General features: G+C 37.0%; 2 protein-coding genes across 6 annotated transcripts; one reads left to right on the plus strand and one right to left on the minus strand.

Annotated features, from left to right (window-relative positions):
- Positions 1–8,740: 8,740 nt before the first annotated feature.
- On the plus strand, positions 8,741–15,004 carry LOC110925116 (coilin). 4 transcript variants are annotated; one of them, XM_022169085.2, is made up of 14 exons: positions 8,741–8,986; positions 9,696–9,760; positions 9,853–10,074; positions 10,689–10,844; positions 11,213–11,279; positions 11,401–11,472; positions 11,547–11,621; positions 11,712–11,823; positions 12,658–12,689; positions 12,815–12,985; positions 13,434–13,505; positions 13,601–13,732; positions 13,828–14,002; positions 14,369–15,004. In XM_022169085.2, the coding sequence occupies exons 1-14, from the start codon at positions 8,789–8,791 to the stop codon at positions 14,851–14,853; spliced, it is 2,034 nt and encodes a 677-aa protein (XP_022024777.1). In that variant the 5' UTR covers positions 8,741–8,788; the 3' UTR covers positions 14,854–15,004. The 4 variants fall into 4 exon arrangements, with proteins under 4 accessions (XP_022024777.1, XP_022024779.1, XP_022024778.1 ...); XM_022169087.2 differs by having other exon boundaries at positions 10,701–10,844; XM_022169086.2 differs by having other exon boundaries at positions 8,742–8,986; positions 14,372–15,004.
- Positions 15,005–15,155: 151 nt separating this feature from the next.
- Positions 15,156–17,748, minus strand: LOC110925115 (protein-tyrosine-phosphatase MKP1). Of its 2 annotated transcripts, XM_022169084.2 has the most exons (3): positions 16,017–17,748; positions 15,520–15,929; positions 15,156–15,423 (listed from the first exon to the last, which is right to left on the minus strand). In XM_022169084.2, the coding sequence occupies exons 1-3, from the start codon at positions 17,464–17,466 to the stop codon at positions 15,316–15,318; spliced, it is 1,968 nt and encodes a 655-aa protein (XP_022024776.1). In that variant the 5' UTR covers positions 17,467–17,748; the 3' UTR covers positions 15,156–15,315. The 2 variants fall into 2 exon arrangements, with proteins under 2 accessions (XP_022024776.1, XP_022024775.1); XM_022169083.2 differs by having other exon boundaries at positions 15,227–15,423; positions 15,520–17,746.
- Positions 17,749–27,394: the final 9,646 nt, after the last annotated feature.

A 27,394-nucleotide genomic window follows, 5' to 3' on the forward strand; every position in this document is an offset into this window, starting at 1 on the left:
TTTTGGTCATTTTAATTTTTTTAAAAGAGGTTAAATAGTAATATGAGGTTCTTGTCTAGAAAAATCAGTAAAAATATTTATTTTAATAAGTTATATCAGTAAGATATCATACATATGTGAATTTTATCTTTTATGACCAAACTATGCACCGTAGGGGCATTTCACATATGCTTTAAGTGTCAAATTTGGAAATCTTGTTTTAAACTTGAACTTACTGTTAAAGTATAAAATTTTATCCATAACATCAGTAGGTAATGAGTCTTAGGTGCCAAATATGGTTTTAAACCATACTATGCACCTAAATCGCATAAAAGTCGGTATTTGACGATAATCGGGTTGAAAAAAGAATTCTGAGATTTTGATCAGTCTCAAGTGTTTGAAAGATTTTATTTAACATATGATATCAGTAGAAAAAGGTTTGGAATGCAAAGGATGCCTAAAACTCATTTTATTAACAAAAAGGGCTTTATCATCAATTACTGAGTCCATGCACGAACTCTATGTTATGGTCAGCATAAAATTCGAAAAAAATTTAAAAAAATCCCAAAATATTATATTATAACAGTGGTAGAAAGTTTGGTGCCAAAAATCGGTTTTAAATATGATTTATGCCAAAAATGCTATTTAATTAATAAAAAGCTTTCGTTTTACGATATCATGCATAACACCTATTTCAGACCAGAAACGGATGTCAAATTTTTATGACATGCTAATATATCAGTAATAAAGGTTTTCGTCCTCTCACATTTTCAAAAATCTCGTTCTAATGATAAAAGGGCATGATGGTCCATAATTAAGCATTTAACGGGGACATGCAAATGAATCAAATTTTTAAGGAACTATGTAGCATAACCTCAGAGGGTTTTACTAACATATAATATGGTCCCAAAGGAACCCTAAGGCATATCTAAACTAAGCTAAATCGGGTCAGAACTAAAAGTCAAAGCAAAAGTCTACTTTTGCGACTTTCGGTTGCGAACCGAGCCTAAACTCAGAATTGTCAAGTTGAACATGCCTAAACATGTTCTTATATTATTTACCAAGTTGTTTAAGTGTTAAAACATGTTCCATAACCTCTGCATTATCAGTTATGTATTATTTTGTAAAAACTGACCCGTTTGACTTTTTGTTCATAACTTTGACCCGACAATTGACTGAGATAATGTGATAATTAGAAGGTGTCCTTTTAAGGGTTTAACACCTACATAATTACCAACACATAGCCACTTTCAATTTGAATAATGGTTGGACCGTTAGTGATTAATCACCAAGTCAAAGTTTAATTACGACAACTTTGACTTTCGGTCATTAAGCTAATAAAACTTAAACTAAAGAAGCTAAGAACACTTACTAGAGTCCTTAGCACGAATTTAGAACTTGTGAAAGCTTCATTTAGCATCAGGAGGCTTCAGAGAGTGAGCTTGAGTTAAATTTGAAAGTATTCAAGCTCTAATGAAACAATGCATGGCCTTATATAAGAAATTGGAGTCTTTAGGATCATTGCAGCTGTACCTATGATGTTTTCAGATGTTCCCAAGTGTCCCTAGTGCATTAAAAACCATTTTCTCAGTCCATGGTATCAAAAGCAACCATGCAATGGCGGTGGACCAGGCTGCAACATGCAGCTGTGCAGGGAACTGTCGTTGGCACTTCTGTCGCGGCCCGCGTAGACTTTAGAGGGAGTCTACGCGGCCCGCGAGAACCTCTTAAACCGGTAAAAGGTTTCCAAACTTTGCAATTTCAGTCCCTGGTCCATTTTAAGTTTATTTAACTTTCTTTGCACTTATGATCCCCATAGTTAACTAACAAATGCCTTAGGTCATAAATTAACTCCGTTAAGCTCCCGGTTAGTTATGAGATCACCCGAAATGTACTGTTGTGCATCAAAACTCCACGAAATTATTATCCAATATCCATGGAAGTATAAGGAAGTATTACAAAGTATTGGAAATGTTAAAAGGTCATTCAGAGGTAACTTTAAACATGTCGACACATTTAACCATTATGCTTTGTAAACTTTTTAATTTAAGCACAAACGGCTTCCTATGTCCAACAATTTATTCATTAAAGAATACGAACGTCGTGTGAGGTCAATCAGAGGCATAAGAATGGCATGTTGACATTTTGGATCCTTTTAATTACATATTTACGTTGTTTGGCAATTTTAGTCCCTCTGAATCAATTCATTACACATCTAATCTTCATGACACGTGTCTTTATTATATTGGTCGTGATTTTGCGAGATGTTACACTCGCTCAAATATAAAAATATTTCGTATATAGAATTCACACACAATAATATTCGTATGAATCAGGATCAAGTAGCACAATAATAAACTTCTCTGATGAATGCAAATATGCATGCAAATGGTGATGAATCTATATATAATCTAAAATTTAGTTACATGTTCTGTTTTAAAATCAAAATTTATGATGTTATAAATGCAACATTTAAAACAATATTGATTAAAATAATATATTCCAAAATCATAAGTCCGCCTCCATCGATGATGAAGCCACCGCCCACCTCTGCCGTTCGCGATCCATCTTCCTCTTTTCTTCTCCTTCTTCTTCGTTCTCCTCTTCGAATGCAGCAATAATATTTATCATTCATTATTAATTAATGGCAGCAAGTTCTGGAAACTCCATTCCTGCTCCTGGTATTCCCCAAATTCCTCCATTAATCTTCTCAATTTCATTCTCTAATTAATATTATTTTTCTCCCCGATTTTGCAGACGCGATCCAGGTTTTGGTCTCCTCTCTCGCCGATGAATCCCTCATGGTTAAGCAAGCGTCCATGGCGTCTCTCAAATCTCTCGCTCCACTGTAAGTATTTGTGTTGTTTATACGCATATGCAGGACTTGATTGATTTGGTTAATTGGTGAATTGAAATTGAGATTGTGATGGAATTGCAGGAACAAAATCATAAGTCCGCCTCCATCCACCTTATTCCTTTTAATTAGGGTTTTGAACATGGAAAAGGCTTTTTTGTAATTTCACATTGAAGTCTAACTGGCTTAGGTTTTCACTTACATAGACTACCAAATGACTCTTTAAGACATTCATTGGAATGTATGTTTCTTGTTATTATGCAACTCGTTCGGGTCGAAACTATACATGGTTTTTGGACTACAAAGAAACTTTTATCGCCTTTCTCGCCGTTAATCCAACATAATAACTGATGCATGCCCTAAACCCAATTTTTGTTTGCTCCGTCCCAAACACAACAGCTATATACGTGCCACGTTGAGTATTATGCGTGTACCCTCCGACAACCAACTATCCATGTAGTCTGCCAATAACGACAGCGCAACAGCTATATATGTGCCACGGGTGGTGGGAATGTAAGTCTTACCAGATTCCACTAAATTATGAAAACTCATATTCTTTTTATTTCTTAGTTTTTTGTATGTTGATTTAATTCAGATACATGGGCTGGTTGGTTTATTTGTCTATTTTAGGAAGAAACAGCAACGATGATTCGAAGACTACTGTTTGTTGCTGGTTTAAACACATTGTCACACACACATTTTGGGACACGGTTGCCAACTGTCGTCTGGGGTGGGGGTCATACACTTTCGTGCCTACTGCTGTTTCAATCATTTTATCCGGTCAATATAGCGACATCGTGGATCCTCAAGAGCTGGTTACACACTTACACATCAACGTTTTATGAAACTTATAGTGTTTTGTTTACTATTACATCCAATTCACTCCCACATGTTGATGATTATATAGAAATGTGAGAGGATTATGAGAGGGACTCAAGGAGCTCTTATTGTTGCTTCAACTCTTCAAATTGTGGCTGGTTTTAGTGGACTTTGGCGTAATATCACACGGTTAGTTTTGAATCATGTGCAGGCCTGGTAGTTCATTATTATTAAGCATTATTTTTAAGTAGCGCCTTTCTTTGTGTGTTTTGTGGTTTTAGATTGTTTGCATTGCTGCTTGATAATGTAGCTGATGTTAATTCTACGAATTATTCTGGTCAGGTAATCATTCTTCGGTTTCAAAATCGACATGGACATCCAATATTAGCTCCGAAGATATGCTGACCGAAGTTCTGTTGTATTTCACGCAACCATCAGTACCGGAGAAGTCGGAGCATATCTGGTACTTATTCGGCCTTCATAGTTCATATTATCATATATTTTTTAAAAAAAATATGAAATGTTTTTTGTTTATTTTCCTAAAATTGGTTTCTTTTTTCATTTTTTCAGGAATTTTATATCAGACATATAGACGGAAGCCCGATTAGTTCAGAAGCCGGAAAGCAACGAGTGATCATGTGTTTAAAAGCCGCGGTTGAAAGAAGGGCACCCGGGAGTGTGCGTCTCGAGCTATTCAAACCCGACAAACCCGGACTGTTGGCCCAAGTGACACGAACGTTTAGAGAAAACGCGATGAACGTAACACAGGCCGCGATATCTACAACAATGGGTATGGCTCTAACCATTTTCTATGTAACGGACGCGGTTGGAAACCCGGTATTACTTGGACATTATTGTGGTTATGGTGTTTTTTTTAGGCGTTTTGTGGTTTTAGATTCTTGCATTGCTGCTTGATAATGGAGCTGATGTTAATTCTAAGAATTATTAAGGTCAGGTAATCATTCTTCGGTTTCGAAATCGACATGGACATCCAATATTAGCTCCGAAGATATGCTGACCGAAGTTCTGTCGTATTTCACGCAACCATCAATATCGGAGAAGACGGAGCGTAACTGGTACTTATTCAGCCTTCATAGTTCATATTATCGTACATTTAAAAAAAATTATGAAATGGTTTTTGCTTATTTTGCTAAAATTGTTTTTTTTTTCAGTTTTTTGGAATTACCAAACGATTTTCAAATAATATTTTAACCAATTAACTCATCCATTTTATTTAATAATATAGATTTATGTATATATAGACTTCTCATATTCAGATTCCATAACATCAAAATAAATGTTATCATCATTTATTATTATTAGTCAATTATGAAAGAGTACCAGAGGGTTTTGAGGTAATGAATATGAAGGTTGTGAACACCCCCTTTGCCGATTAATGCAATAACCTTTGGCAATTCAATTATTAATTTTTTTACTACTCAAATAATGGCCATTTAAGGCAGGTCGGTTACCACTTGAGAGGTCACATAATAATTACTAACAAATCAAGAAGCTAGAGAAATAAAAGATATTAATTTTCATATCATCGTTAACTATCCTATAACATTTTTGCATTTAAACTTTCATTAAAATAAAAACTGCCACAGGTCATTCCAAGAGCCTACTTATCATGTGTCTATAAATACACAGCTACATTCAAGGAAGACACCTGCCAACATGAAGAAAACCACTGCTGTTGCTAACTGTTCAGAAAGTTTGGCGACTCTTGAAGAAATATTACGCCATGGTCGAGAAAATAAGCAACACACGGTATCACCACTTTCTATAATTTCGATTGTTTCCCCGGCATCATTATTATCCATACATTAAATATGTTTCTTCTAATCCATGCAGAGTGCTGAGTTCAATTGTCGTGTGGTGATTAAAGGCGTACGTAATAGCGAGGAGTGGTTCAGACTTATGTATGGAGGAGGAAAATGTATGAAAGGTGTATCGTGTGATCACGGGGAGCTGTGGTGTGCTGGCTGTGAAAACCCAGTTATGTTTCCCCGAGCAAGGTTTGGTTTTGGTATTCTATGGTTATCTGCGTTGGCAAACGCCTTTATACACTTTGACATCTGAAAAAAAAAACTTTCAACAGGTTCCATCTTGAACTTGATGTGCTCGATTCCACGGCAAATACGGTCATCGTGTGCTTCGATGACACTGCACAGATTCTAACAAGCACCACTGCTCAGTCTATACTCAATGTGGAATCGGGTCTCTCGCATATCTACACCGTTTATTCCGAAAGCATCCAGGATAGCTTCACTCCAGTCATGATACAGAACTCTAACGGTAGCATCTCAGCGCTCCCAAACTGCTTACACTCACTTGTGGGCACCACCCGAACCATCCAAGTTGACACATCCACATACTACAATCATGGGGCCTTTGAGAGCTTCAACTGCAAGCGTGTGCTCCCAGACGAAACCAGTTGTCAATCCGTTGGATCTACCACTCCTACTCCCATGACTAGGAAGGGTAAAGGGGTGATGACAATACCAACACCAGTTAAGCTCAAAGAAACAAACAGAAAGTACATGTAAGTTTCTATATATACTTTTTACTTACCAAATTCCATGAACCACATAACTACATATCCATTTGTGTCGTGTTTAAGCAAATGTTCAAAATTGAATATTATATGATACAAACATCGTGTTTATTTCTTTATGACTCGCCATACAACTGTTACTTATTAAATGGAAAAATATGAAAAATAGATATAAATAATATAAACTTACTTTTAATCTGATGTTTTGATCCATACAGGTAAAAATGAAAAAGAAAACCCATAAAGTTTTATAACTAGCATTGTAATAATACACTGTTCCAACATTATAAAATAATATTTTTATTGTAACACTGAAAAAAAAAGGACAAACCTAGGCTCTCACGAAACCGCAGAGTGCAAGGGTGGAAAATTGACCAGTATATAGACCATTTTCATCCGAATGACCAACATTAATTTGGACTGAAGCATGATCCTTTGAAGTGATCAGCCTATTGGTGGCCCAACTGCAAAATAGTAACGATCGACACCATTGGTTTTGATATGTGCTTTTTCGATTTAAGAACACATACGAGCCCACTACTAGATTCCCACATTCCGTAAGGTTACCTTTCTTTATATCGATTATGATGAAATTTGTAGTGAATTTGTTTATGCTTCTTTGTTCGTTTGGATATTTAAGTTAAATCATTGGTTTATGCTTTTTTTCCCCTATTTATACATGCCAAGTAGCTGCCTAACATTTCCTTTTCTTCTTTCACAGCCCTACTTATGAAGGTTCTGATTCAGATGGTTCTGTGGGTAGCGCTCCAGGTGAAAGGTATGTATTTAGCCTATAAGCATATACGTTTTACACATCATATCCATTTGTGTTGTGTCACTACTTGAACGAAGTTACATTCTATCAATTTTTTGTACAAAATAATGGCATATGAGCTACTAATATATACATCATCCAAGTTAAAGTTCTGCCTAACATTTCCTTTTTTTTATTTTCCAGCCATACTTATGAAGGTTCTTATTCAGATGGTTCTGTGGGTGGCGCTCCAGGTGAAAGGTATATATTTTGCCTATAAGCATATAGATATTTGATTTGACTAGCTCATACCCGTTGCTTATGTTTACTTCCTTAAACCTGTTGTAGACAAGAAACTACTAAGGGGAACGTCGACTACATAGCCATGCATTAGCGGCAGAAGATTTCGTGAATTATTGAATAAAACCGGGAGCTTTATGAACTCTTTTTAAGTTTTTTTCCTGTAATGTATGTTTTTAGACTTGGCATACATGTTTGTTCTTAAACAGATTACGCAACAAATTTTTTTATGCTATGCACGCCTTAAATTTTGTGTGGCCGGCTCATGGTACAAGCTCTTATCACGTTTTGTATGGCTTCTCTTACATTGTCTTTCGACTAATTATCTTTTATCCATACATAAACATTTTTCCCGAACGTACAACAAAATGAAGGACGCTAAATGTTGATCATGCCGTGCATCGCACGGGCCTACCCTCTAGTATAATGAATGTTTATACGCGATCTTATGTCCTTAAATGATGACATTATCTTAATTGTATCTATCATTACACTAATTTTGTTCTTAATGGAATATGTTGGGGCACACAAATATTGATTTCTCAAAGTTATAATGAGGTCTAGATATACGATTGATGCAACTTTGAGAGTTTTTAGCTTTAACAAAATGTATTTGTTGACTAGAGTTTTCAGTTTTCAAGTATAGATATATATTTGATTTCTGAGTTGATTGAACCCATTTTCTAGTCCACGATGAAGCTGCAACCATTTTGGGGTAAGTTGAATTGAAGATGATGGTGGTTGTGACTTGTGAGTTGCAGAGTTTATAAAGAAGACAAGACTAATTTGATTTGCAACTTCGGTCCCTAAGGGGTATTGTGGTCTTTTAACCGAAATTCCAACGTTTAACTAACAGACGTTAGTGGGATGGACTTGATTGTGAGCAATCGACAACCACAAGGACTGGAGCGGTTGTTCTTTTCAAATGAGGGCTGAAAGTGTGATTGGATGTAAAACTCTAGGACTTAAATTGTACTTTACTCTATATATTTATTTTAGTTTTAATTACGTAACTGTTATTTTAGTTAAAATCTTGTATTTAAAAAATTAATTAAACTAAAATAGTTTAGTTTTGCGAAATCTGGGATGACACCACGTAATCTGAAAAAAATACGATGAAAACTGAAAATCGCTTATATGATGTTGGCGCTAATGTGTCACACGAAGAGAAGAAAACAAAACATGCTATTGGCGCCAGGGGCGGTTCTTAATAGAGCCGTGGCAGGGCCACGGCCCGGGCAAGTTTTTCGGCCGTAGTGTTAATTTTCCGCATTTCGATCGAAATTTTTTATATATACTATGTTTGGCCCAGATTTGCCCGGACTTTTTAGTGCTCGTGTTTTTCGGTCCTGGCATATTCAACAGGCAAGATCCACCATTGATTGGCGCCAGCTACCAAGCAGCAGATGTGGAAAGGGGGCACTAATGCACTGGCACTGCAGACGTTATTAGAATATTTTAAATAAATACCTTCTTTCACTGGTATTCCTCCTCAATCATAGTGACTGGAGTGAGTGCATGTAAAATGGGGACACCATCGGTACGAGTCCGTCTCGTTTTCGAAGATCGTTCGATTCTCACCAAAACACAACGATCAGACGGGATGAACAACACCTGGCTTCTTCTCAAATTGCAGCAGCATCCAACAATTGCTGACGTCTGCACTCATCTTCTCCGCATTTTCAACCTCCGTCGTTCCTGCCCTAATGGCATCCTGCTCTCTGTAACTCCCTTTTCTCCTTCATATATCTCTCTATCGTAATCTATACGCTAAAACCCTAATTTCTTTTATGTAAAACCCTAACCAGTAACCACACAAGTTTAATATTTATTATTTATATGTTAGATGCTTTAGATAATCATTTTAGGTTGTAATTATGTAAACCTTAAAGTTTAAAGTTAAGCTATTAGACTATTAACACAATGTGCTACACTTTGTTTTACTGAATTCTGTGTTGTATGATCATATGATTTATTTTAGGGCCAGCATTATTATGCATTTGTAGTGAATTTGAGTAGTTATTTACATACTTCTTTGTTAGAATGCATGCCAGAGATTTTAGAGGTTTTGCAGCTCTATATACTTTTAATACCATATAAAGTTACAAAAGTGATAACAAGGATACAATATACATTTATATTTTATACACACACTGGTCCAGTTTATTTGATCTTATTTACTGTATCGCCATCTTCATTAGGTGTAGAAAAGATCTGTTATCGTTAACAGATATGTAAAAAAGGATAAGAATTTTACCCGAATTGGTCTAGTTTCTGTTACCCTACCGTGCGTCGTTCGTTTGTTTATTTTATTTGATCTTATTTACTACATTACAAATCTACTAGATATTGTTGAGTTGCTTTGTAAACTAAGTGAAGTTTAGTGTTTGTTTCCCTGTTCTTGTCAAATTTAGCTGTTATTTACCTTGCAGATGGAGGGATTTGCATTACCATCGTTTGAGTCAACTGAAATCTTGAAAGATAAGGAAATTATATGGTCAGTTTAACTTTTACTTTCATATTAACCATCCTTAGTGAATATCTTACCATATCTAACTTTTTAACCACCACACATTTTTGTTATTTTAGTGTGAAAAGGAAAGGTGGCTCAACACCAAATGCATGTAATTTGCTTGACGATGTGTTGGAATCAGAAGATGATAGTTTGCTACATTTAGGAAAGGATAATCGTGATAACGGGACGAAAGAATACCAAAGTGAATCTGAGGAAGAACAATCACTAGATGAAGAACAACCTGAAGAGACCATATTAAAGAAAAGAAAAGCCTCCTCAAATCTTCAGAACTTGAAGTAAGTCGTGTTAGTGTATACCCGCATCTTGTTATTAAATTTAGAGTAAATTACGTTTTTGGCTCCTGTGGTTATATCACTTTTACTATATTAGCCCAAAATAAGAATTTTTAACATATCTGCCCCTATGGTCTCTATAACTAACCACTTTGGCCCCCAAGTCTAACCATTTTAGCCCTCATGGTCTCTATAACTAACCATTTTGGCCCCCATGATCTCTAGACTTGGGGGCCAAAATGGTTAGTTATAGAAACCATGGGGGCAGATATGTTAAAAATTCTTATTTTGGGCTAATATAGTAAAAGTGATATAACCACAGGGGCCAAAAACGTAATTTACTCTTAAATTTATTACACCGAGTGCTTTCTAAAATGCAATTATTGGGGTGGTGGTATTATTGCTATATCTTTAGAAAGCTAGTTTTTGCTGAAGATGATATTAAACTGACTATCTGACCACTAATTAATTAGAAGCAGATCGTTTAAATAAACATCAAGAACCGTTTGTGATTATAAGTCTTAATACCCCAGAAAATCAAATCAAAACTCCGGTATAAGATATTTGCTTTCTCTTATTGGTATGTTTGACGCATGTTGATTAATCTCTCATATTAGTTTAAATCGCAGAAAGAAGAAACTTTGTCTGGCAGCATTGGGTGATGATGAAGATGAGGCTGAAACAGAGGAGATTGAAAATATCAGTAAAAAAAAGACTAAAAAAATGGCTACAACTAGTAACAGAAAAGTTAAAGCTCCTTCCACTGTGAAACGGTACTAATTAAAAATAATGATATCACTACCAAATGCACATATTCGTTTTTCCAGCATTTTGTTTTTAGAGTAAATTGCCAAAATCGTCCCTTAGGTTTGGGCATATTTGCCTGTTTCATTCAAAATGACTTTTTTGTGCATTGCAGTCCTTCACCTTTGGTTTTATTTTTTTTTGCCATTTTCATCCTTGAGGTTGGCAATTTATTGCGACTTTCGTCCCTCGAAAAATGGCCCTCAGGGGTAAAAATGACAAGATTTTAAACGTTTTGGATGAAAATGGCACCTCAGGGATGAAAGTCGCGAAAGTGGCCAGACCTCAGGGACGAAATGGTCTTTTACTCTTGTTTTTATTAATCCATGTTTTACAGGAGTGAAGAGCTTCAAGGGAATGTTGAAGAAGTCAATCAAGTGACTAATGCTCCTGGCCCTAAAAAGGTTTTAATACTGATATATGCATTGATTTACGACGAGAGATTAAATGGTCACAACAATGATTTTACTTCTTTAGGGTTGTATAAAATCGTGGTTAGCAGAACTAAATTTAATAAAATGTCAGGGCACTAGTGCAACTGCTAGACGGAGAAAGGCTAAAAGGAAGCGAGAATTAGCTAAAATCACAAAAAAGAAGGTATTTGTATACTACAGTTCGTGTAAAAAATATCCACAGCGAGTTATACATTTATTGTAACTTGAAAATTGCAGCCAAAACAAGCCTTTTCAAAGCCTGAAATAACTAAACCTAAAAACAAAGAGGTTGACGATCAGCCAAAGGGACTAGTAAGTAATAACTGATCGTGCACTAAAAGTTTATGCAACTCAAGTATTATATTTATTGCCAATATTTTTTTTTTATTATATATATGGCAGCTATACTGGAAACAGGCTTCTAAAACGCCTTTGCAGAATGGGGATATGGGTACTGATGTGGGTTCTGTTGTAAATAGGCCTACGCATATTCGGTTTGAATCTCTTGATGAAGGTATATGCTAAATATTTTAAATCTATTGCTTTCATATGTTTAACAATGTGTTTTCTACGTTGATATTTCAATTTAAAATTAATTAGATTAAAATTTAGGTCTGTTACACTTGGGGCTGCAAACGAACCGAATGAACACAAACAAGGCCTTGTTCGTGTTCGTTTGTTAAGGAAATACATGTGTCCATGAACAGTTCATGAACAGTTCATGTACACCTACTGAACGAGATTTTTTGTTCGTGTTCGTTCATCAAGGAAATGAACATGTTCGTGTTCGTTTTTTAATTTTAGGTGCCGAATGCAAACAAACGTTCATGAACACACAAAAACACAAACAAGCGTTCATGAACAGAACAAACACAAATGAACATATATTAAATTTCGAATAAAATAGGCATCTTTCATCATAAACATTAAAAAGATCCACCCAAAATATACTAATGAACTTGGTAATACTGGAATAGGGTTTATTTGTCTTAGTTACCTCAAATAAAAATAAAAGAATATCAAAAATAAATATAAAAAGTTAAAACCCCTAATTAACTATCGAACACAAACGCACATAAACCAACACGTTAGCGAACGTTCACGAACATAAATGAACGAACGCGGCCTCTGTTCCTGTTCGTTCATTTAACTAAACAAACGAATTCTTTTATTCGTATTCGTTAATTTATTAAACGAACAAACACAAACGAACTTCCCGCCGAGCGGTTGATGAACTGTCCGCTGAAAGTTTAGTTCGTTTGCAGCCCTAGTTACACTTACTCTTCCGAGTTATTTGTGCCATTGCAGAGTGCTAATTTTCATGCCCTTGTTTCATACTTTCATGCAGATGAAACTGTAAAACAGACTGCAGTATCAATTGTATGTACCATTCTTTAATTGAACTCTGGATATCTGCGTCATCTTGTCGTTTTTGCACCAGCAGTTGCTAATTTAACTTGCTGGGGCAACCTTTTCATACCATGAAATCTTTAATTATGCTCCAGGAAAAAATAAACTGTAGCAGCGGCAGCAAGGAAACAGGTCAACAATGCGGTAGAAATGATCACTCCAAACAAATAAATCAAGAGTCCTGTAAAACGTTGTTTAAAGATTCAAAAGTACCTGTAATCGACCCCAATGATTTTGACAAGCTTCCTCCTTGTTGTGAACCAAAAGTATATTACGGTTTTACCCCTCTCTCTCTTTTTCTCTTGTTCTTTCTCTCACACACACACATACATATGAGTAAAGTACACGGATCGTCCCTGTGGTTTACCAAAATTTTGGATTTGGTCCCTAGATTTCCAAAAGTACAAGGATGGTCCCTGTGGTTTGCACTTTGTAACACATTTTGTCCCTAGTCAACAAATCTAAAGGTTTTAGCATGTCCAAATTAGGGACTAGATACGTTACAAAGTGCAAACCACAGGGACCATCCATGTACTTTTGGAAAAAGCTGGGGACTAAATGTGTTACAAAGTGCAAACCACGGGACCATTTGTGTACTTTTTGAAAGCTAGGGACCAAATTCAAAATTTTGGTAAACCACAGGGACCTTCTGTGTACTTTACTTCATACATATATGAATGAATGCGTGGTTACAATATTCTCTATAATTTGCAGGAAGGTGATGTGATTGCATACCGTCTTCTCGAGTTAAGTTCTTCATGGATCGCTGAGCTTTCATCCTTCCGGGTAACTTTCTCAAAGCATCTACATTGTGTATCCTGGCCACTCCAATATACTTTTTCTTTGTTTTTTTTTTGTTACAAAATCATTTTACGTTGCAGGTTGGAAGAATATCGTTTTATGATGCTAAGGACATTGTTCTCGTTCCTGTAACAGAATATCCTATTGTTACAGAGAAGATTAACGAAGACGGATCCAGTGATTCTCTTTATGGAGAAGATGGTACTTTAAAGGTAGTCAAACATGTTAAGAGGTCAAACTTGTTCCGTTTACAATATAATGTGTCGATGCAGGTTATGTTTATACCTTTTCTTTCCCTCTTCTACAGATCAACTATTCAGCTCTTGTTGATGTCAGGAATGTCAAGCAATGTGATCCAAATGCCATTGAACCGCTCAGTGACGGTGTTGATCAAACTCCCATGAGTGATGCTAAGGATGCCGCAGAAAACTTGGTGTTTAACGGTAATCACAATATGGATGTCCCAAAAGACTCCAATCCAGGTATATGTGTTTTCTGCTTGTTATATATATATATATAGGGTTAGGGTAAAACGAAAACTCCTGTGAGTTGTGAGAACTTAGAGAACTCGACCAAAACGAAGGTTTTTTCAACCCAAAAAAAAAAAGTTTTTATTTTATTTACACCACCGTAAAAAACCCTTACAGTGGGTGTAAATGCCGATGTTAACAGCTTTCTACAGCAGCTGCGTTTATAACATTTTCATCTAGGTGTGTGCAAAAAATGGTGGCTCGCACGGGAAGTCGGAGTTCTCTCTCTAAGTTCTCACAATGGGGGGGGGGGGGGGTTTATATATATATTCTATGGACTTATATTACATTCTCACTTATCATATCGATGTTTGTTAGTAGATGTTAACCCATGGGACCGTACCATCTCTAAAAACACAGTAATTCCTGAGCCAAATAATCAGAGTACGATTGGTTCTGGGATGAATCCAAGTGTAAATGCTGGGGCTGGCCCAAGTACATGTACAGGTCTAGATGTTAATAAAGCAGAGTCATCTGTGGTAAAAGAAGGGCAGAATGGCAACTCTATTGATCCATGGTTAAGTGCTAACAAGCCCGGCTCATCTCAAGAGAATAATTCCGGTTGGTCCAATGTCTTGGGGCCAACCGCAAACCATTGTGAAAATGGAAGTTCATGGGGAAGGCCATGGTCTGCATTTGTTGTCTCTAAGAGCAGTTCTGTCATTCAACAAAACGGAGAAAATGAGTGGCGTGTGGGAAGCTCTCGTGGAAGTTGGAAACCTATGTGGCGTGGGGCCCCAAGAGGCAGAGGACGTGGTCGTGAGGGTAGCCGTGGCCGTGGTCGAGGGCGAAATAGTAACTGATGTGTTTAATGGTTGGTTTGAGAGCTTCTTATGTTTGTATCAAGATTTGGCAAATTTTGAGGTATGAATCTAGGGTCCAAGAAATCCTATGTATAAAAATGGATTTGTGGATCAAACATATGCTAAATCCTTTCGCTTCCCGATTGGTTAATGTGCTAACATATAATATGCTTATAAATATATGTTACATAATTAGTTATGTATTTTACGTAATTATTTATCTGTGCGTAATTATGCACGCTAATAACATTTTGTACATGAACTCAGCCCTAACTAATAGAATATCATAACATACAATGTAGTAATGTAATATACTATTATATTCGATAGAAACTGTTTTAGATCCTGCCTATGGAAGTAAATACATTTTGGAAACTGAAAAGTATTATTCTTTAAATTAAGTTTAAAAACTGTACAGGATTCCTGTAATGTAAACCATATATTTATATAAATATATATTAACTATATGATATCTGTTTTGCCTTTGTCTTGATTCTCTGCTGTGTTCTGGAAGGAGAAACAATGCAGATGTTTCCATAGTTGCTCTGGTTCTTCCCCTTCTCTAACTATCTGTTTAATTACATAAAAAACCACATTTAGTAACATGTTACCAAAAAGTCAAAAACACTGTTATAATTTATAAGCTTTCATTGTTAAACATATTACCTGAATATCAGAGCTTGTATTCAACCCTTTCTTGACAAGAAAATCATGGCCAACCGATTGCCACCCGATTTGATCATCCCCGAATTCACGCCCCACCCAAATATACACAACATTCACGAAATGCGTTATATACACCGATCGGGAATCAGGAATCCCCAAACTACCCATCTCGACTCTCTCCATATTCGGCCAATGATATAGAACGAAATCAGGGTCATTTTCGTCATTGTGGTCATTTTTACTCTGCACTTGGTTTTCGGCTTTAAACATAGACTCCTGCCCCTGCCCCTCTTCCTCATCGTCACCTTCAACGCATTCCATGCTTTGATCCTCCAACGTAAACGACCATGTTCTGACCAGATTCTTCGGGCAAGGTGTAATATTTCCAAGTTTACGATTCGGACTAGGATCTGAGGCAGAAAAATCAGACCATGTGGGTGAAAACGATAACGAATTTGAGTAATCCGATGTTGTAGGTGAGATCGAAGGTGACATACTATCAAACTTTCTTGCATCGTTAACAAGATACGAAGAAAATGACTCCGGTGACATTGACATACATTCACTGTTATCATCCTCGTTTTTCGCCCAAGAAGAACAAGAAACCGGTGAATCAGAAGGCGCTAAAGTTTCTTTCGATGGTGCGATCAAATCCTTCATGATCCCAGTAGCAAACTTCCTTCTCAACCTTTCCCACCCGCTTCGCCTAGCTGGCAAACACATCTCGTAGTCATTCCCCGACACCGAGAAAGGCGGGACCACACCGCTATTCGCAGCCTTATCAAAAACCGCGAAATCTATGTCGTAATCAACAACCTTCCTTTCACCTACTCTACATCTACCTACTTGATCTTCAGCGACTGCATTCCAGAACTCACTCGGCTCTTCACCTTCCTTAACGGTCAACACAGGCCCATTCGCCTTCTCATATCTTATAACCTGTGACGCACCTAACCTCGCACTTTCACTCATCAACGAATCACACTTCTTCCCAACCCAAACATAAACAGCCGACGGAACATTAACAATAAACGCCCCACGCGAATCAAGCGCCATAGCACCCGGCCTCGCCAACAACTTGGGCACCAAATGAAGCGGCGCATAAGACGAGTGCGGCGCAATCCTATACATCCTCAAAACCGAATTCGGGCTAACCGGCACACCATGAACCCGTTTTTGACACTGTAACAGCTGGCTCGCGAACCCCATGTTGGGGTTCGTGACGCCTCTAGCCGCTTTCACGCGCTGAAAGGCGGTCTCAAAGCTTTCGCCTTCTCTCCACATAAGATAGGCTATGACCAAAGATGTTGACCGTGACACCCCTTGACAACAATGCACAAAAACGCGGCCGTTTTGCTCACGGACATCCTCAAAGTAGTCAAAAACATCGTACAAAATAGAAGTGATATCCTCAGACGGATTGTCTTGAAGCCACAATGTTTTGTAGACTAAATCTTTTTTGAAATATTCCGGACACACAAAACCCACACAATTCAAGACATGTGTGATATGATTTTTTCGAAGGACATCACGGTTTTTTGCAACAGCATCACTCCCTAAAAACACGTGATCTATAATTCTAGAACATTCTTTATCAAAAAACGCAAGTTTATCTTTCTTAAACTCGAATTCTCTGGGGGGTTTTCCGGTGTTTAAATCCAACAGTGGTGTAGGTGGTCTAGCACTCGCTCTAGCACCGGGGGTGGTGCAGGTGGCGGTGATATTGGGCCACACACCGAGATCATCAGATCCTGCAGTGGGCCACTCTTGGGCCTTGGGCCTGGTAACTGAAAGCGGCTGAAGTGGGGGCAAACTGGCCCTCGCTTTTCCGGCAGCCCATGAGACTGACCTGGAGTATATCTTCCGGGTGTCTCCGGCTGCCGGTGGCAGCTGTGGTGGTGGTGTTGGTGTTGGTGAAGGTGAATGGGTGTCGTCTTCTTCTAACATGGTATGAATTTCCGAAACTAAAATAATAAGAAATTGATGGTTCTAGGAAAGAGGGTTATGAGATTGAAACATGGGGATTTTTTATTATGATTTTGATTTTCAATTGTCACCTAAACTGGTTGACTGTGTGCGAAGGAGGACCGAGTAAACGATGACTGAACTATCGATGGTGGGGTATGGAAATAAAGAAAAAGTTGTTCAGAAAAAGGGGGCGGGGATGGTTGAACGAAGACTTGAATAATAAGGGGTACCTCTTATAGTGTTTAAAGAAAGAGAGAGAGAGAGAGAGAGCATATGGTAAGTTTTGGATATTGAAAGGTAGGAGGTGGTGGACATTTTTGACCGAGAGAGAGGTGGTCAAAGATGACGATATCGTAGAATATGTGTTGCTATTTATAGGATTTGACGTACTGGAATTCACAATATAGTTATTGGTGCTAACGTATGAGTTTTGGTAAACCAAGCAAAGAGGAAAGTCGGACCGTATTGGTAATTTCAGTATCATATTATCGGTATCACATTCTATTGTAAAATCGTGTTTTATATTCGGCTTAATATTTTTACTGGTTCGAGTTTTCAGTACATTTTAATTTATTCTTTTATTGTTTATTTAATTTTATTTTATAAAGAAATAGAAATATAAAAATGAAAATTAGTGAATTACTATATTATTTTGTTACCTATGAAAAAATAAAACAAAATATGTATGAGTATGCATGTTTTGGCAACTGGTTAGGGGTTAAGATGTGAATTTTAAAACAACTCTCGTACCTACTTGGTCTTATCTACCTCATTACCTATCCTGAATGTTTCAGGTTTGTTTGTCTGGGTTTGGGTTATTTGCCATCCCTAGTTGTTTTTTTTGAACGACTAATTTCTTTAATCCTTGTCATTTGTGGGACTTGAACCTAAGTTCTTCCCCTTCGCAACCTAGGTATTTTAAAGGCTTTACCTTTGCCAATGGACCACCACCCCATTGGTAAATTCCTAATTGTTTTGATTAATATATTGTGTCAACGTACTTTAGGTCATGCGTTAAATATATTTACCCAACTTTCTATAAAAGTTTATCAAAATTAAAAGCTAACACGTGACTATAAAAAAAAAAATCACGTTTTCTTAATTTTCCAATAAAAGACGTTTATCAAAATTAAAAGTTAACACGTGTCTATAAAAAATCACGTTAATGAAAGACGATTTTTGGTTTAGAATTACTCCAAAAATAACGGAGTCAGACAAATGTTGTCACATGTCCACGATTCCACGTTTTTTTTTTCTAAATACCTCCGTGAGAAGCACGCCTTAGTCAAATGTTGTTACGTATCCATGATTCTACGTTTTTTTCTTTTCTAACACCTCCTTGAGAAGCACGTCTTTTGATGGTTCTGTATGAAATTATGAGACCTAGGACACAATCAACCAAATAATACCACATATATATGGTTTCACGCATTTTTGGACATTCATAACGAAAATAACGTTTTTTTTTTCACAAAAACTTTCAATGAAAATTAATGATCAAAGATGGAACTAACTAAATAATGTCACGCGTCACGAATTTTACGTTGTTATATATTGAAAATGCTATCTAGCTCATTTAATTTATTTCTCTTAACATAACAACAGTTAAAAAAATTACAAGTGAAGCTTTACTCATTTCTTAAAATAGATTTCTCGAATATAGAAATGAAACCCTATCAACTTTCTCCATTTTATTTTTAGACTAAGTACTATGGTAAGGTGAAAAAAACGTTATGATATACAACCATGTAGGCAGGAGTACAAAAGTAGTCTCATTTTTTACTAAGGTATGTTATGGTGATGTGAAATCTGGTGAGATGCGTAATTAAAGTTTTAAAAAAGAAATAGTGAGGTAGAGCTAAATAATTGGTTTGTATATTAATTAAAAAAAATTAAATTTAAACATCTTTTCCCAAAAGGGGGTGTTGTTCCACGCTCAACGCTTAGTGACGGACCCATAGACGATTTTTAATTTTAAAGCAGACTCCCCATTCATTAGATAGTGATCCGCTGTCGAACTGATTCCAAGAGAGCTCAGATCGAATCGGTATTGCTATCCGAGCTCTCTTATTGAATTGCTCATTCAATGAGCATTTCCACGCTCAACGCTTAGTGACAGACCCACAATTTTATTTTCTGAGGGAGCGATCAAAGGGTTAACCATACTTTTTAGGGAAGCGATCAGATTTTTTTACCTAATAACACACTATTTTTTATGGGGGTCAACACCCCTGTCCACGCTCCATAAGACTATAGGGTGTGGCTCGAGGAAGGGCTCGACAAATGCCAGGTACACCGAAGGGGAACACCGCTCCCTTCTATTGAGTTTCGATGACTTCAATGGAAATTCCCCTACCTCCAAGACCCTCCCCCCCCCCCCCTAATTTGATGGAGAGGGTAATTATCTAGTTTTTTTTCACCAATGTTATGTTTTTTTATATTATCTAGTCTTTGTAGTTTTATTTAGTATTATATATTTTATTTTGTTACTAATAAAATAAATAATAAAATAAAAAAGGAAGCGGGGAAGAGGATGAAGTGGCGCTGAGGTGGAGGATGGGGGAGTCGGTAGCACACACCATAGCCTAACAAATAACCTTATTTAGGGCTGTAAACGAACCGAACGTTCAATGAACAGTTCGTGACCCATTCAGCGGGAGGTTCGTTTAATAGATGAACAAACACGAACAAAAATTTTATTCGATAAGTCAAACAAAAGAACATGAACAGATGTTGCGTTCGTTCGTTTATGTTCGTGAATATGTTTGTTTATGTTCACTCATTTATGTTCATTTGTATTTGTTTATTTAAAGGTTTTTATGTTATATTTTCATTTTATTAGTTTTAGTGTATAAATTTTGAAACCATAGTTATGCTATAGGTCTCCGCCAACAACCCTAATTTGATCATTTCAATTTCAGTTTGTGTTAAAGCTTGAAAAACTTATTAGTTTTTGTGTTATTACGTTAAGCATTTATTTATTTTTGGCGGATTCTTCGTAATCATTATGATGAAAAATGCAGATTGTATTTTTAGATGAACTAGTATTAACCCCCCCCCCCCCCCCGCGCCCGCGCATTGCGATGGGGGCGTAAACTATGACATAGCACCAATGCCACAACATCGTTAGTAACCACCAACACTGAAGTTGCGGTGTGTTAATGTGGAGAAATTAGACCGAAACATAAAATATAGAAAATAATAACTAAGTCGATTTAGGATCCCCGCGTTACGACAAACCTATCAAACAGGGAAAAATAAATGACATAAAAACGTTGAACCGCACACGCACATTGCGTTATGTTAATTCGCGAAATTTAAAACTAAACGTAAAACAAAACGTAAAAACGTTGACCACACACGAACGTTGCACCGTGTTAACTCACAAAATTTAGAACAAAAAGTAAAATGAAATTTTTGCGAAATATGAAAATATAGGAACCAAAGCTGATACTAAAAAAGTTGTAAGGTTAAATTGGAAAAGATTAAAACTTTTGGGTTAAAAGTAAAAAAATCAAGGTAATTTTTGATAAAAAGTGTAATATCATTTTTTAAAAGAATCTCCCTAAGCATAAACTACAACTTTTGTATGCACCAAAGTCTTGCTAATTTATAATAGGTAAATATATAATGTTTGTTTGTGTTCACTTATGTTCATGAACATTTGTTTATGTGTGTTTGCGTTCGTCTACGTTCGGTAAGTACTCATAAATATATTCATTTCCTTAATGAACAAACATGAAAAAGAAATTTTGTCTGGTAATCGTTCATAAACATGTTCATTTCTTAATGAACGATTCGTTTACAGCCCTACCCTTATTATGTCATCTTTGGTCAGTTCATCACGTACTCCATATTATTTAATCTTTTACACACTCCCGATATACACAACTAGTTGAGTGGTGTCTTCAATGTGTCTTTAAACAGGTGTAACCATGCATCCAAGTAACGAAAGATTCCTATAAATAGTAATACATTATTAGGTTTTGGTATAACCTTGTCATTTATAAATTTGTATATATGGCCGGAAACTTGAGAGGTGGTCAAAGATGACTAGTAGAGTTGCTATTTATAGGGTTTGCTGTACTGGAATTCACTCTACTTATTGGTGCTAACGTATGAGTTTTGGTTAGGCTTAGGCTATTTACACATGCCCCTTGGCTATTCACACACATTGAAACGCCCCGCTTTGGCCAAAGCGAGGTGCTTTGGTGTAAAGTCAACAGACAAGGACTGAGTCTGTCAGTCCTTGTATGTTGACCTGGTACCAAAGTGCCCCGCTTTGGCCAAAGCGGGGCGTTTAGGTCTTGCGGTTTGTTTTTGGGGGAAAAAGTGAGGTTTTGGTGGAAAAAATGGGGTGTTGGTTTGTTGTTTGGTTGTATTTGGTTGTGTTTTTTTGGTTGAAAAGTTGTAGATTTTTGTTTTATTTTTATAAAACATATATAATTTAAGGTTGATTTATAACGGTCGTTTAACGTGAGTGTACCGGTTATAGTTAATTTATAACAGTCGTTTATAAGATACATTTCATTATGCCATTGTTTTTATAAATGTTAACCGATTTTATTTTATTATATTACACGAACATATTTAATTAAAACAACGTACAATAAGTTGCGAAAAAGACGTATGAAATAAACGCAAATAATTGAAACAAACATCGTGTAATACCGCATAAATATATATAAAACCAGTTTGTATATACAAAACATAAGTACAACTGAATGTCTAATACAAAATAAAGACTAAAGCTACTGATCCTCTGACATTTTAGGGGTGTGGAAATAAAGAATGATTGGGTGAATATCATGATCCTTTGGTAAACGAAGGAACCAGGAAGGTGAATGGGTATCGGTAATTCTAGTCTAATATGTGTTTTATATCTAGTTTAATATTCTATTGTAAAAATGTGTTTTATATTTATCTTAATATTTTATATTTATACTCGTTATAAATTTCAACACATTTGACCTTTTTTTAAATATTTTTATTGAATAAAGAAACTAGATATATAAAAACTAAAAGTAGTGAATTACCGATGAAAAAGCAAAACGAAAATATGCATGGGTATCAGGGTATGCATGTTTTGGGCAACCGATTAGTAGTTAGGATATTGTGTAATACTATACAGCCACACTCGTCTAATGTGTGTGAAAAAGTTAAAACTAATCTCATACCTGGTTTTATCTGTCTCATTATCTATCCTGAATGTTTCAGGTTTGCATGTCGGGTACGGGTTATCTATCATCTCTAATTGTTTTGATATAAAATATTATGTAAACTTCTTTTAGTCACGGGTAATATAAATTTACCCAACTTTCTATAGAAGTTTATTAAAACTAAAAGCTAATACGTGACGTGACTATAAATATAAAAATCACGTTTTCGTAATTTTTCAACAAAAGACGATTTTCGGCTAAAAATTACTCCATAGAGAACGGAGCCAGTCAAATGTTGTCACGTAATGTTGTCACGTGTCTATGATTCCACGTTTTTTTTTTCTAAACACCTCTGTAAGAAGCACGTCTTTTGGTAGTTCTATACGAAATTATGAGACCTTGGACGCAATCAACCAAATGCCATATATATATGGTTTCACGCATTTTTGGAAATTCTTAACGAAAATAACGTTTTTTTCCGACAATCAACGAATATTAACGCTCAAGGATGAAACCAACTAAATAATGTCACGTGTCACTAATTTTACATTTTTATATATCTAAAATGTTATCTAGCTCATTTATTACCAAATAAATATATACAGCTGAAACTTTACCAATGTCTTAAAACTGTTTCTTGATATGGAACCCTACCGGCTTTCTTCACAGTGTTCTGATAAGGTGAAAAGTGAAATAAAATGATGTCAGGTCACTGCCATTTAGGCAGGAGTGGTCTCACTTTTCACTAAGGTCTGTTATAGTGGCTATAAAATATGGTGTGGTGACTCGAACCCATTCGAGGGGTAACCCATCACACTAAGGTCCACTGTGGTAAAACCCTTGGCCCACCTGGAATCAATTGCACCAAGTGAGACTCAAACCCATGACCGTCACATTGGAAGGTCATGGGGTTCCTCCTTCCAAACGAGTTGATCCGGGAGTCGTCGGTAGTTTGTATTTTAATTAAAAAAAATAAACTTAAACATCTTGCCTCCATGGTCACCCTTGCTGACCCACTAATCGCGTCGCTATCAGGCGTCCAAAGGGGGTGGTGTTCCACACCCCATAACAAAGAGCCTTAGAGCATTCACATTCTAACCATCAAATTATGTGAGGAGGAGTTTTTATGTTATAAAGGGTATAAAAAGTGGTTGTGAGTAGAGGAGAGAGAAAATGTTACTGTTCATCTGTATATTTGGGGGGACACTGTTCACCCGTTATAATTTTTTAATATATTTTGAAAGTGGTTGTGAGTGGAAGTGAGAGAAAAATGTAATGATAATATTATTTAATTGAAAGGAGAGAGAAAAAGTATTTGTTTTTAGTGGAAATATATTGATATAGGAGTTGTTTTTTAGTGGAATGTATGTATAATTTGATGGATTGGATGTGAATGCTCTTATACATGTCATATTTGCTTAGTTCACCACGTACTCGATATAATTTAAGCCCTTTACACACCGACTTCCGATATACACAACTAGTTGAGTGGTGTCTTCAATATGCCTTTTAACATGTGTAACCATGCATCCAAGTCATTGAAAGATTCCTTAAAATAGTAATACATTATTAGGTTTTGGTATAACCTAGTCATTTGTATAACTTTATACATATGTTTAATCCTAAAGTACTCAAAGTGTAGATGGTAGGACAAAGTTGGCTAATTAAATAAATTATATTAACATTCACTTACAGCATGTGTTGTGGAGGGTAGGAGGGGGCGTTAAATGCATCCACGTGGGATGATGGAGCGTGGAAGACCATTCGTAGCTAGAATAAAGTCATGTATTTTAACAAATGGTCAGCCATGTAAAAAATCTCGAACATCGGTAACCTTTTTTTGAACAATAGTTCTTTACACTTAAATACAACCTAATCTTACACTTACAAGGATTTAAACACATACCACTTTTGTTGAGATAAACATCATACCACTAGACTGATAATGGATTAATGGGTCTGTTGATGCAACAAACACGGGACCAAGGATGGTAGCTAAGCTGGTTAGGCAAAAAGGCTGAAGGGTTCAGTTTTGCCTAACGCAGGTCGCGGGGTCCCTCCACGTTTGCAAAACGTGGAAGGAGGTTCACTAGTATGTACTTGATATTTGCTTTGAGGTTCCTTCTCCGAGGCCAGCTTGAATCCAGAAAAGAAAGCAAATAGAATGAAAGTGATGAAGAGTTGTTTGGAAGTGACAAAGAACTCTTTGAATGACTAGAGATTAAGGAATCTCTGCCCTTTTGGAATGTCCTGGAAGTGAACATGAGCTGTCTTCTTATAGGGGAAGACATCTCCTGAAATGGCATAAACAAGACTAGTGAAACCTGTTTGCAATGGAGGGTTTCCCCTTTTGGGGTTGAAGGCTTTGGACCCCTGGTTAATAGAGTGTGCCTGTGCAGACCTGCTCTGACTTTGTGAGTTGGTGAGCATGAGTTGGTGGGACGAGTCTTTAGACATGACTGATTACTGTTTCTCGATTTCCTCTTTTTACAGCTTTTCATCCGATGAACCTTTCAACCTTTTAAGCTCTTTGCATATTAATCATTTTGTTTATCCTTGGGCTACCCCCGTCGTCAGCCCCCCAAGTCAGAGGTTTTTGGGGTAGTATGCTCAAAGACTTCTGACTTTTATGCATGTCTTTTAAAGGCTTCAAGGGTTCATTGCTTGGAGGCTTGAAAGGTTTGAGGTAGTTACTTTTTTGAATTTTGAATTTGAAACGATTTGACAGTTGATTTGATTGACATGTGTCAGGCGGCGGTTTTGCAGGAACCATTTATTTACCTTTATTACCCCTGCTTTACTCTCATATTTATTTTAAAGTTGTAAAATTTCTTCATTTTACTTACAATCATTCACAGTTTCCTTCCTCAGGTTGGTTTCTCTTCTCCATTTTCGTTTTTACTTTGTTCAATCATGGGTGCCCTTAAGGATTTAGCGAGGTCATTCTCTCGAATGACACAAGAGGAAGTAGACCTGTTTTGTCTTGAATATGGTATTGATAAGAAATTTAATCCAACTGCCCCTTCTTGCGATGTCTCTGTTGACAAACCAAATCCTGGTTCGATTGCTTTGTATTGTCGTCACTTTCAGTGGTCTAATCTTCGTTACCCTTTTTCGTTTTTTTGTTTTGAACTTGCTTGAGTATTATCGTGTTTCTTTTGGGCAAGTTCATCCGAAGGGGATGGCTAGGGTTTTGCACTTTGAAATGTTGTGTCGTGCTCTTGGGTATGATCCCTCTTTGTTGCTTTTTCGGAGATTTTTTCGTTTAGCCAAAAATGGTGATTGGTTCACCTTTGAGACATCAAAGGTTGATACTTGTCTTATTTCATCCATGGTTACAACGCTTGGGTCCTGGAAGGATCGGTTTTTCTGGGTTTCTGACTCTATCATTCCTTTCAAAATGGTGTGGAGGCGTCCGGATGCTGTTCTTAATGATCCGGAGCCTTCTGAATCAGAGTTGAACGATGCTTTTCTTTCAGCCATTCGGGGGTGCCCTTCGAGGGTTCGTCCCTTTCCCGAACATTTGTTAGTGCTTTTAGGGGTTAGTAATATTTGGGGAAAAGCCGATCGGGATCCGGTGTTAATGAGAAATGGCGTTGGTATGCATTTTTTCCCTTATGCCTTTTCTTATTTTACTTTGCTTATGCCTTATTTTCTTTTGTTTTGTTTTTACCAGTTATGTCTTCTTTGGACTTTATCAAGAGTGACGACACGTCTGATGTTGTGTTTGAGGATGCCCCGTCTGTTCCGGGTGAGAATGTTGTGGTTAGGACTTCCGAGCAAAGGTTTGAGGGTACGGGTTATGTTAGTGCTGCCAACGTTAAGGGTTTTACCAAGTCTAGTGCCCCCAAGTCTTCAAGTCGCCGATCTTCTCGTCGTTTGCTGAAAGCTGGTCCTCAATCCACTTCTACTGAGCCATTGGATTTGACTGATGACATTGAAGTTTCAGAGGATCAAGTTGAAGCGGGTGTTGAACAGGACAAGGAGTTGGTTGTTCATGGCAAGAAGGTTCGAGGCAAGAAGGTTGTTCCTGTTCAAGAATCTTCAAGCAGGGACGCTTCAGGGTTGGACCCTGAAGGTATTTATGTGCCTTCTTGGCAAGTGAAGAATGATGATACCTTCAAGGATGCTGCCGTTTGTGAGGATGCTCTTAGTCATCTTGCTCCTCCCTCTGTTCGTGAAACCATTGCTGAGATGGACGATGACTTTATGTTATCTCGCATGGTTTTAACCACCTGTAACCTTGCTGCCATGCTTCCCCAAGGGATTACTCGGTTTCGCCAAAGGATGCGGGAGTATGAGGATTTCTCTAAGAAGAAGGATAAGATGAAATCCTCCCTAGCATCAATGAAGAGGGAAATAGTTGGGTTTGCAGAGAAGGAAGCAGCGTGGAAGAAGGAGGTTGATGGTTTGAAAAAGATGCATGATATTGAGATGGGTGACCTGAGGAAGAGCTTTGAAGCTAACTTGTTGAAGTTGAAGGCTGATCGAGAGGCCTTAGCTGTCCAGCAGCAGGCTTTTCGTGAAGAAAAGGAAGGGTTGAAAGCTTCATTTGGTCAAGTGACTGCGGACAATCAATGGTTGATCGAGCATGGTTTCCAGCAGGTTGTGACTTATCTTTTGCATTCCAAGGAATTTAACTCTGATGTCACACCCCAACCGATGGCGGAATCATCGGGGCGCGGCACTGAGCGAAACAGATTGTTCAGAAGTTTCCACAACAACTAACATACAATTCAGTTATATAA

This window comes from Helianthus annuus, chromosome 17 (assembly GCF_002127325.2).
Source record: "Helianthus annuus cultivar XRQ/B chromosome 17, HanXRQr2.0-SUNRISE, whole genome shotgun sequence".
Classification (NCBI taxonomy): Eukaryota; Viridiplantae; Streptophyta; class Magnoliopsida; order Asterales; family Asteraceae; genus Helianthus; species Helianthus annuus.

What these genes read in the sequence shown, in the direction of transcription:
- LOC110925116 (XM_022169085.2), top strand. Translation starts at nt 8,789, where the DNA reads ATGGGGACACCATCGGTACGAGTCCGTCTCGTTTTCGAAGATCGTTCG. An exon ending in AAAGATAAGGAAATTATATG is followed by an intron (nt 9,761 to 9,852) that starts GTCAGTTTAACT and finishes TTGTTATTTTAG; the next exon opens with TGTGAAAAGGAAAGGTGGCT. An exon ending in CCCAAAAGACTCCAATCCAG is followed by an intron (nt 14,003 to 14,368) that starts GTATATGTGTTT and finishes GATGTTTGTTAG; the next exon opens with TAGATGTTAACCCATGGGAC.
- LOC110925115 (XM_022169083.2), bottom strand. Translation starts at nt 17,466, where the DNA reads ATGTTAGAAGAAGACGACACCCATTCACCTTCACCAACACCAACACCA. An exon ending in ATACAAGCTCTGATATTCAG is followed by an intron (nt 15,424 to 15,519) that starts GTAATATGTTTA and finishes GTAATTAAACAG; the next exon opens with ATAGTTAGAGAAGGGGAAGA.